Genomic DNA, 11,900 nt, shown 5'->3' on the forward strand with positions numbered 1-11,900 from the left:
CCAACAGCAACAGCAGCAGAAGAATCCTCCGAAGAGGAGTCTCTATGAGTGTACTCTCTCGCGAACAAAAGAGAAACACTTCGAAGAAGAGACTGGTCAGCCAGTGACCTAAAAGGAGCAATCCTCCGAAGAGGAGCTCCTGCAGTTACCCAGCCCCTTGAGCGAAACTGCAGGTGTGACCACTCAGCACCAAGAGCATAGTCGCACGAAAAAAAGGCAAGAGAAGAACACCCCAAAAGGGGAAAAACTCAAGCCTGGACAGGAAAAACTTCCCTCGGAAGGAAAGTTACCCGCCCAAGGAGGCAAGCCTCCTGAGAGTTCTAAAATGAACTGGAGAGCTGTCCGTCGTCACGGGAGTACTTCCAGACTTCCAGTAGAAGGAGACACGCCCCTGACGAAAATACAAGGGGGGAGGCAGCAACAGCTGAATCCCCAGGCCTCAACAAGACAGCTCACACCGTTGCCATATTAAAGAAACGAACTAGATCGGTAACTGTAAAAAAATAAAACAAGAATCATTAGTACACATTCATTCCCCCGGGAAGGCTCCGAAGAGGAATCCCGAGGGAAAGGAAACAAGAATTACACAACAGGCACATACCCTCACAACCACTTACACTCACGGAAGGAGAGCTGTAACCAACACTGAATTATAACAATTATAATTATGAAACTATGTAATAATGTAATTTAAAAATGAATGAACACTAAAGAAAGAACGAAAACCCCGAAAGGAATCGTTCTACAAGCTGAAAAATTAACAACTACAATTAGATTCATAAACTAATTGAGACAAACGTACGGCGTAGCAACCCCCCCACACGAAAAGGAAGCTACAAGGGCGTAGTAACACGTAGTAAAAGGGTGAACGACCTCAAGAGAGAGAGAGAGAGAGAGAGAGAGAGAGAGAGAGACCGAAGTCAAACTCGATCGCCACCCATAAAATTACGCCGTGGTGGCCTAACTGCCGAGGACTCCACGTAGATATCGTGCACTACATACACAACTCTGAAAAGGAAACTTACTGATTTCTATACTCAAATATATATACAAACATGAAAACATGTTTACATATATATTGAGTAAAAGAAAAGTAAGCGATTAAGTAAAGACAAAACAGACAATGGCTACCAAGAGAGGACCAAGACAGAGACGTCTGTCACAGTCCGAGCCAAAAGTGAAAGTGAGCATTCATCTGTGTGTGAGGGGGGGGAGGGGTAGCTAGCTACAACTCCCCTACCCCCCCGCTAACTAGCGCGGGGGTAATACACCCTCGTTAAATTCTAATGGCTCGCCATTTCAGCTGCGCTAAAAGGTAAACCCAATGTAAATAGCGTGGTTTGTATTTCGGTTACGGAAAAAATTCGATTTTGGTCAAAATTGAATTACTGTATTTCTGAACTGTGTCTACGTAATGAACGATATTTATGAGTATAGTTATGACTTCTTTAAGACTCATGCATATCATTATTGAACCTTATAAAGCAGAGGAGCAAACTTAAAATCCACCATTCGCTAATGGAGATTAGTGGGCACTGCTGGAAGATTTCCGACAAATTTATAAATGGATCTAAATTGTCATTAAATTGTTTACTAGTCAGATATAACTTGCTGGGATTTGATTTAATATTGAGTCTAATATGTACTGTAATTATCAGTACAATTATTTCAGCACTGGATTAATAAGTATATTAGCATGTACTATACTTATAAAAAGGACAGTACTAAGCAAGTACTAAAACAGTCTCTACCAGTGACTTAGAAGATACATGAGCATCAGGTGACGCAAATATTTTAATCTATTTATAGTGAGGTTGGAGATATCTGTATTCAGTGTAACAAATAAAAAGGCTATGTTACAAGTAATGGGTTCATGATGAAATTACCTTCTTGATAGAAGTATGGATAAACTATTGCACTTTTAATTCATATGCAAGAGGGTTTTTCCACTATGCAATTACGTCCACACCATTGTAATTCCACATTGGGATTCTTTCTGTGTTTATCTCTGACAATTGAAATACAGGATAAAACATCTTTAGCACAATACTCCTGGAGTGTATCTTCATTCTGAGCCTATTTCTACTTTTTAAAATAAAATTAAATCGAAGTATATTTATGTCTCACCTGCAACACAAACTTGAGATTCAGATCCTTCCAGAAACTAATATCATGAATTTGGTAAGCATTCACTCGAACAAATGGCTCATCCTCTGTAATTAAGAGAAAAAATAAAGGTTCTTAATATTGATGCCCTCCCAAATCATTCAAGAATCAAGTCAAAACAAAATACTGTACTAATATTACATCATAAGACATTTGCCATTGTCTATAAAAGTTATGTGAAAATCTTTGACATATCAATTCATCAAATTGCATGACAGTATTTAGCTGTTCAACATTAGAAGTTAAATTTTTGTATAACTAAAGGTTATTTGAACTTCACTTAATTATACAGTAACGCTATTCGATTTAGACATGCGATTCCTCACACCCTTATCAAAATTCACTAGTATTATTAAGAATGTTCAGCTTCTTTTTCTTTTCTTTTTCTTTCAGAAAAAATAAATCGGTTCCAAATTTAACAAATATAAAGCGTCAAATGATAATGGAAATTCTCCTAAAAACAGTTCATACTCCAAAAAGTCAGGTAAACTACATTTAGCTTTTCCCAGCTTGACAGATAAAAAAGGAAGCAGATGATTGATGGGTACCTGAGCTTCTCAGTGTTGCATGCACTGCAGCTCTAGTTCTTCTTTTGTTTGACAATAGATTAGTGATGGCAAATGCCAACTAGAAATGAATGATAGGTTTAGAATGAAATAAGATCAATATCCACAGAAAACTACAAGTTTTAATAGTTTAGATAATGTGATTAAGAAAAGGATGCAAAGGAATGTGAAGGAATTTCTTTTATATTGTATACCTGGGTCTCCAATATCATGAGGCACCGCATTGGCCAGCTTTCTCACGCCTTTGTTTCCCCTAAATAGGTGAGTGCGAGGTGTAAGGTCTGCTGAAGTAGTCCAGTGGGCCACATCGTATTGCAAGGATTTTTGCAACTCGGGCCACAACATTACTAGGGCCCAAGATGCATAGAAGTGCACATCGTAAGTATTGTACATACGATACTCGTGACTTTCAAGGTACGCAAATCGACCATACTCAGTCCTAAAAAATAAGATGATGAGAATAAAAACTATTAACATGAATTTTCTATGAAAGCTAAACAAAAACTTATTACTTCACAAGAAGCCTCACCCGACATTTGCTTTATACATACATACATACATATACCATGGCACTTCCCCCAATTTTGGGGGGTAGCCGACATCAACAAAGAAACAAAAACAAAAAGGGGACCTCTACTCTCTACGTTCCTCCCAGCCTAAATATGCTAAATAAAGATGAGTGAAAATGGAAGTGGAGATGAATAATGATGCAATGATGCAATTCTCATAAACAAATGATCCAAGATATAAAACCAGGTATTTGAAGAATAGAAAGGCAAACGGTTTATCATTTGCCATGCAAATGAATAATGAGTGATGGAGTTGGTTCAAACTGTTGTTTTGTCTGCAACTTGACAGGATGCTAGTTGAATGCGCTTTTATGTGAATCTAAAAACTAATTTCCAGCCCAAAAAAAATTATTATGATAAATAGGCTGCACTAAAATACAATACAGTATTCTAAAATACAGAAATACAATAAGGTGTCAAATTTCATTCTATTGTAGCATTATCTTGTTGAGTTTGGTTGCAATCTGCATCAGCTTTCATGAATTCAGTACAGGAATGTATAAATCAATCCATCACACGTCACTAAAGTTATCTCTGCAAGTGACAAGAGAAATTCTTATGAGGCAGAATGAAATAAAATTAGCAAACAAAACATATAAATATTTACATAAAATATAAACCTGTCAACATACCGTGAATCATACGATGGTAAAGGGGCACTGACAGTTGGCATTTCTAACCATAGAGAACCGCCATCAGATATAAAGTAGAGTTCATTGAAAATTGCACTTTTAAACCAGTCAGGAAGACCTCTGAAAATCGAAGAAAATTAATCAATACATTGGGAAGGAAATTAAATACTGTGCTGTACAGTAAAATATCTGAAGCAATTACAGCAAGTATCATTAAATAAATTACTGTATAATGAACAAAGTTTAGAATGCAGTGCATAATGCCATAAAATAACAACAACAACTACATGTACCTCATGAATGAACTTCAACTTTGTGGTACTGACTACTATCACTTTCTATTATAATCATTATTAAATTATGACAGCCAACCTCATGCCATGAACAGAAAATGCATAACATTCCATTTAAATCACTGAGTTTTTTAAGCATACAATCAATATATCAATTGAGATTTTTCTAAATAAACAGCCAAAACTGTCTTATTTCTCATCCAAGATCATATCAAGTGCCCGCTATGAGAAAAATATAAATAAAATTAAGTGTATATTAGGGCTTGAATACAGTATACAGTACTTAAATCCTCAAATGGCAAGAAATTGTGCAGTTACAGTACTGTGTTTGAATCTGATCCCTAATGCTCCAGGAAAATCTAATACATCCAGATTGTAAGACCATAGTCGACACCCATTGCAATAAGTAATATCAGTAAAAAACGTAAATTTGTGGATATATCTTTTCCGGATCTACGAAAAATTAATTGGTCCTCTTACCTTGTTACCCCACTGGTTTGTTGACTGGTGTGCTAGAAAGGTCACTGCCTTCCCACCAGACAGCATGAGACTCTTGTACTTCTCCAAAGACTCTTGAGGTTAATAACCCGGTTGATTTTTCAAAGTACACCACAGAGCCTGACCACTTGTCAAGCCAAAAGACAGCTTGGAGGGAGGCCATGACTGCAGAATCAGCAGCTGAGAAGGGTGTGCCTTCTGACTTGAGTTTACCCAAGGGGAGTCCTCCCATCAGTGCGCACGCTGGTTGGTCAACTTTCAATGATGCAGAGAACCTTCTCTACCTTAAGAGTGTGGGGTCAGGATCTTGTTTGAACAACTGTAAGCGAGAGTTCTCAGATCCAGAGCCAAACTAGTCAGATCTGACCAAGGCAGCTCCAGAGATGACCTCGACCACTGAGGGGCACAGAAGTGCTGATCAATGACCGAAGTTCTCCCCGAAGGTGGAGCTAAGGTCGCCTCATCCAGTCTGCTTTACTCACAAATTTGTGTAAGAACTTCTGCATATAACACTCTGACTCTGGATTATCTGCCTTCATCACTACTGGACTAAGTTCAGGTACCTCACTAACACTGATACCCAGCCTGGGTAGAGGGTCTGGCAGGTTGTTTTGGAGATTTACCCCAGCACACAAATATGAGCACTCTGACCCAAAGACAGACCGAGCAATGTAATCAGGGGCTGAAGAAAGACCAGGACAGTCAAAAACAGTTGTATGAAGTATCACTGGCAATGATTATGGCAGGGGAAGAAGAATTAGCTTATATTTTTCCATTTACTGATCGGGTATCAGTCCCTCATATTCGTGGGCAACACACAACTTTACAATGAGAGCCTTGAGTAGTGCCACCGAAGGGTACCTGTCCAAGTAGAAAAGGTAAGGGAGGGAAGCTCCTTCAATACTATACATGGCCAACAGAAAGTGTATGAGGCTGTACACCTCTGCCCTGCCTGGCTACCAGGATAGCTGAGGAAACATAGGGAGGCGTGGCACAGGGTCGTGACCCCAGGCCTGGAGGGACAATGCATGAGGCTGTGACCCCAGCCCAAGACGGACAATGCACAGGGCCGTGACCCCAGCCCAAGACGGACAATGCACAGGGCCGTGACCCCAGCCCAAGACGGACAATGCACAGGGCCGTGACCCCAGCCCAAGACGGACAATGCACAGGGCCGTGACCCCAGCCCAAGATGGACAATGCATAGGGCCGAGAACCACTAGGGTGTCCTCCACTCCCTGAAAGAGGTGGTGGTGTCTTAAGAAGCCCTTTCAATAAAACTACAACTCAACTTCTTCATCTTCTTAAAAGGAGCATCAGAATCAGATTCAAAAGAAGAAGAGTTGTTGGAAGAGGAAGAGGAACACATACATTTCTTCCTCTTACTAACCCACGAATAATTTCAAACAATCATGCCACTTAATTGAAGCACAGTTGCAGTGTCCACCCTTTCCCTGCTAAGTACGAATCTCTTGCTTATCTGCATCCATCTTATACAACAATAGCTTGCATTCACTTTCTGAAAAATAAAAGAAAAAGATCACGGCCAAAGACAAAAGTGAAAGAGGCTACGACAGGCCCGCCAATGAGCATTACCTGTTGTTAACGAACTCAACAGCTGTACCAGGTCTTCTGTATATATTCCCTACTTTAAAAGATAAAAGGTTTACAAATGTGTAGGAACAAATATTTCATTGGAAATTATTCAAAGTAATTCTATCCCTTTTATTCTATAGCCTTTCTTGGAAAATATGACAAATTTCCCGACAACAGGTAAAAAGTTCACCTTTGCTAAAACAGGACGTGCCATTCTCGTCATGATCCCTGCTATAAACAACTAGCCTGTCCTTCTCTGGATTTCTCTCTGACCTAAAAGAAGGTTTTCCTTGCATTTGGAACTTTTAATTTGATCAGCAACCACTGAAACATACTTTTCCATGAGAGGAATATTAAATCCTCTGCATTCCTCACAACGGTTATAAATATCACAATATTGTCCCTGACAGGTGACAAAAAAGAATGTGGATCCTGATCTCCCAGAAAAAAATCCATTAAGCAATTTATGCATTAGTTATTAATAAATCCAGAAGATGCCATCTTTAAATACATTAAAATGCCAAGTTGAACAATCTGGAGTTTGGGGCAGTTCTCAGATTGAAAAGAGAAGGATTCTATGACATGTCCGAGCATCGCTTCTTACCATGAACCACTAGAATGGCTCATTACTTTACGGGAGGCATAGGTCTACTGAAAGGAAAGAATATGTGAGATTTTTAGTTTTCGGGGTAAATGTTGATAAACACAAGCTTACAGAGAGAAGTAATGTGAACATTAGGTAACATTCTTAAAAATAAACACTACTATTCCTTTTCTAAATTTCTCTTTGACGTTTCGAAGAATTGCAATATCTATACTGTACAATTTACCAAACTTACTTATCTTGAAGAATGGGGGTTTGCCATGCCTCTATATCTTCTTCCCACTGCTTATAATGTTGCAATCCATATGCAGCCATTTCTTGAGCAGCAACTTGTTCATCACCAAACCATCTTGTGTAACGTCTTTGGGGTGCAAAGAGGAGAGAAAATTATTACACAATGGTCTTGTGCTAAGGCACTAACACATAAAAACAAGAAAATTATAAAGATAATTGGGTTGATGCCCTGTATGAAAGAACTTGTACCTGGATACTAATAAACAGAATTCTTCATAAACATAAAATGTAATTGTTAGTTCAACCAGTTAATTTAAATACTCATATTTACGAGTAGTAAAGGGATCAAAATGATTAGAAGTAATCTGATATTTGCCTATTATGCAATAATTTCCAACAAAAATATTTCTTTTCTTTCCCATTTACTTAATGTATAACTTGGAAATTTCTGAAACCTATTTTAGGGGACAAATATTTTCAAGTTATCAGTCCAAATTTTCAGTTTTATCCTTCCTCACTTCAAGATCCCAGCGTATAGAAAATACTGAATCGCGACTCTTGATTATTTGACTACACAAAGTAACTTTCATGTTACCTGGAACTACAACCTTATATTTCCCATTGTACCAAAATATATGAAACCCTATCAGGAAGTTAAGTATTGTTCAAAAAGTTTCCTTTTGCTAAATGTTCCATATCTCAGTTCATCTTTGCTGAAGGATTTGGTCTCATGATTGCATAGAGCACCAGCATCCTTGAATGGTGATATAACCAAAATTACTTTGTTTTTCAAACCCAACAACAAACTATAGTTTACACCGTCATATTTCTAAGCCTACCTTATCTTCCATACATTTTATTACAGCATAAAACTTTTGCTGTATCCTTTACAACACGACCCTATATTTTAGAGAGAATAAGCTTCCAAAGTCACTCCAAATGTCTCAATGTCATATTGCCAAATACTGGAAGGGTTTCTTTCCCTTCACAGCAAAACTTTGGAACAATCTTCCTGATGGTATTTTTTATATTTTATCTTTAGAAAAACATAAACAAGTCTGTTTTTTTGGATAATATTTTCAAAACCAACCCAGTACAAAGATGATCTCACCGTGCCTAAAGAATGTTCATATAAATTTTTCAAGTATTTTGCATTTTTCTAATTATACAAACCCGAGTCCTTTAAAAGGCGTATATTTTATTGCTTGGCTGTCAAAGTTTATAACAAGTTGTCTGTAGTTATTGGTGGGCAGCTTCGAAGCCCCAGTCCCCAGTCAGTTCACCGAGTAGCCACTTTGACCTTTACCAAGGGCTTGTTCTATTGGGAAATTTTATGTATATTTCTTTCCTGTTTATGCATATTTCTGTCCTGTTTATGTAATTTCTTGCCTTTTTATGTATTCCTGTCCTGTTTTTGTAGAATATAAAATGTTTGGTAAATTCTAAAATTAATAACAGGCCTGGGCACCAGCCACCCGTTGAGATACTACCGCTAGAGAGTTATGAGGTCTTTTGACTGACCAGATGGTACTAAAGTACATTGGATCCTTCTCTCTCGTTACGGTTCATTTTCCCTTTTCCTACACACATCCACACTAAATAGTCTAGCCTATTCGTTACATATTCTCCTCTGTCCTCATACACCTGACAACAGATTACCAAACAATTCTTCTTCACCCAAGGGGTTACTGCACTAATTGTTCAGTGACCACTTTCCTCTTGGTAAGGGTAGAAGAGACGCTTTAGCTATGGTAACCAGCTCTTCTAGGAGAAGGGGACACTCCAAATTCAAACCATTGTTCTTTAGTCTTGGATAGTGCCATAGCCTCTGTATCATGGTCTTCCACTGTCTTGGGTTAGAGTTTTCTTGCTTGAGGGTACACTCAATCACACTGTTCTATCTTATTTTTCTTCCACTTGTTTTGTTAAAGTTTTTATATTTTATATAGGAGATATTTATTTTAATGTTGTTACTCTTTTTAAAATATTCTATTTTCCGTTTTTCCTTTCCTCACTAGGCTATTTTCCCTGCTGGAGCCTCTGGGCTTATCACATCCTGCTTTTCCAACTAGGGTTGTAGCTTAGCTAATAATAATAATAATAATAATAACTCAGATTAACTTTAAAATGGAATTACCAGTGATTTATAATGATAATGTGTTAGATAAGGTGATACTTTAGAAAATAAATTTTGATTCATGGATTCAAACATTATTTCTTATTGAGCATATTTGTATATTTTGAAGATTATCTTCTACTGAGGCAGTTACAGTATTTGTAAATGATATGAATAAATGGCACTCATTTGTTCATAAAGTAAAAGATAGAAATTGCTGTAAAGTTCATGGGAAGTAATTAAATATAAATGAATGTGATGTAGACACTAAATTTAATCAATCTAATAGTCTCTTTAGTCCTAGAAATAAATGAGACTACCAATAATCTAGTCAGGGATTTAAACGTTATACATTTTCGTTATCTTCCAGGAATGGTAGTTGAATTATCCTTAATATCTAGTCAGGTAGTCATTTCATAATAAACTATATTCTTAGGATTACTAGCCACCTACTTATTCCATACTAGTTCAAGTGTTTTACATAGTTTTACTTTCTTCAATTTACTCTTAAGTATTTTATTTTGGATATAAAAATGTTATCTTAGACAACAATTTTGAGTGCTTTAGGTATGTGATTATATCTGTTACTTCTGTGGACTCTATTTAATTTATGTACCTTGGTATAATCCTCTTACTATTTCCCAAACTAAGGATATATGGTCTTAGAATTGTTTCAGATTTCTCAAATTAGTTATTTGTGTATTCAATACAATTCAATATTGATTATAAAACACTTTATTAACACAATCAGGGTAAACGATAGTAAGGTTCCCAGTCGTGGTAGCCGATTTTAAGTTTTGCGATCGTTGCGCACGGCTGATCCATGGGAAAACACAGACTGGGGAGAACAAACACGAGAAAACCAGCCTTGCAGGGAGCAAACAAAATCAAAATGTTCTACTAAAGACAAAACACAAAAGGGCAGGAAGGAAACATTGCACTCATACCGGTAAGATCTTGTAACCTGTACATGCAATAAGAACAGTCCTAAGTGGCTCTTCCGTCATATCATGTAATGGAAGACCAAGGACAAAGCAAGTACCATAAGTACTATGACCTGAAAGTCACTGAAGAGGATACATGAAGTGTTTAATCACGTAGTATCGAACAAGCGTAATAAATACATGAACCTCCAACCCAAGTATATTCTCGGAGAAATAAGTACTGTAGTTCCGATTAATAAACACAACATATTAGGTAGGAGCCTCTTTTCCAGTTTGATAAAACTAGAGCTCGAAGTCATATGAGGCTAAAAGCTAGGAACAGGCATTTAAGCACTTGTATCCCTAACCACTTGCTGATGTGTGCGATCTTGGTACAAACGACTCAACGCCGAGTACAATCTTAGTACACAATGCCCTAATATTCTACGAGATCGTTGGAGACACGTGGCTATGTTGATTGGACCTACTGTATTTAGACTATATCCCATGGAGAGAGAAGTCACATACTGTATACGTATATAACTCCTATTAATTGGACATAAAGAACTAGTCATCTAAAAAGGGGGAAAAAGAAGGGTGGCACCCTTTTTTCTTCCACCAGCAATGTGCTCAAGTCAAATGGAAATGTGGATGCACTGTCAGCGCTAAGAGGAAACGAAGCCGTAGTAGAGTAGAAGAAATAACATGAAATTCTCCTTCTATTGATGGTGTACAAGGTTTCATTCCTCAGTTACATTGCCAACGTCACTCGTCCACTCTTGCGAGGGAATAAACAGCAATCGGAATGCTATTAAACAGAAACAAAAACTGCATATGGGCAGGTTACACAGAAATTGTCAGTCAGTTGCAGTTATTTGGAAAATTGCAATAGCTTCCTTCCTTAAATTCCCTTGAACACAACAAACTGCTTACCATAAACAAGAAGAAAAAAACAATAAATTGAAATAGCCAGTTGGGAAGCCTGGGAGTACTGTATATCTGTAATCTCCAGCATCTGAAAACGAAGTACAATAGTTACTCAGCCAAGTTCCTACCAAGCTGAAAACATACTCCTATTAAAGATCGAAGCTTTGCAGTCATGAAGGAACAAATATTTATATAACTGCAATAATTAAATCTACACTTAAATGACAAAACTATCATATGAATATTCTAAATAAACTTGTAAAGAAAAAATATTCACCTAGTATGTGTCATCCCTCGGCTCTTAAAGACAATTTGTGGCATATCCCAAGTCAATGCCATTTCCAAGCTCCCCGAACTTTTACTACTCACACTGCACTTCCCACAAACAGCTATTGCCATTTCTTCTCCCTTTTCTAAAAATTAGACAAAAAATTATTTATCAAAGCCATAAGAAATAAATTAACAATGAAATACCATAAACCAAAACAAAAAAATATTTTTTATAGGTCTTATCCAAAACATAACTGACATCTGATTTAGAATCGACACTATTGAAAATATACTAGGTACATGAAACTTTGGTCTTTAAAACTTACTTGTTTTTGTTAGTACTGCTTCTGTAGGTTCCAATTCTCCATCTCTTTTCAAATCATTCCAGATCAAATCTCCTGGACTGAGGGGATCAAACCCCGGGCAGCAAGACGCAGATACGGACGGCTGCAAATTGTTAAACTTTATTAATTTTCACAGCTGAAAATTGCATCAAGCAAAAGTTC

The 11,900-nt window shown here is 37.3% G+C and overlaps 2 protein-coding genes across 2 annotated transcripts in view; one reads left to right on the forward strand and one right to left on the reverse strand.

Moving 5' to 3' along the window:
* LOC137654689 (non-lysosomal glucosylceramidase) overlaps nt 1-11,900 on the reverse strand; it is a 116,428-nt gene that overhangs the window by 15,895 nt on the left and 88,633 nt on the right. Inside the window, exons 7-12 of the mRNA XM_068388566.1 lie at nt 11,721-11,841; nt 11,402-11,537; nt 7,160-7,285; nt 3,934-4,053; nt 2,927-3,171; nt 2,128-2,213 (exon numbers count right to left, since the gene is read on the reverse strand). Of these exons, the coding sequence (XP_068244667.1) occupies nt 2,128-2,213; nt 2,927-3,171; nt 3,934-4,053; nt 7,160-7,285; nt 11,402-11,537; nt 11,721-11,841 (834 nt within the window). The remainder of the gene's footprint in view (nt 1-2,127; nt 2,214-2,926; nt 3,172-3,933; nt 4,054-7,159; nt 7,286-11,401; nt 11,538-11,720; nt 11,842-11,900) is intronic.
* LOC137654690 (methylenetetrahydrofolate reductase (NADPH)) overlaps nt 1-11,900 on the forward strand; it is a 153,438-nt gene that overhangs the window by 6,289 nt on the left and 135,249 nt on the right. The gene's annotated exons all lie outside the window — the stretch shown is intronic.

Source organism: Palaemon carinicauda, chromosome 15, assembly GCF_036898095.1.
Source record: "Palaemon carinicauda isolate YSFRI2023 chromosome 15, ASM3689809v2, whole genome shotgun sequence".
NCBI classification, from domain to species: domain Eukaryota; kingdom Metazoa; phylum Arthropoda; class Malacostraca; order Decapoda; family Palaemonidae; genus Palaemon; species Palaemon carinicauda.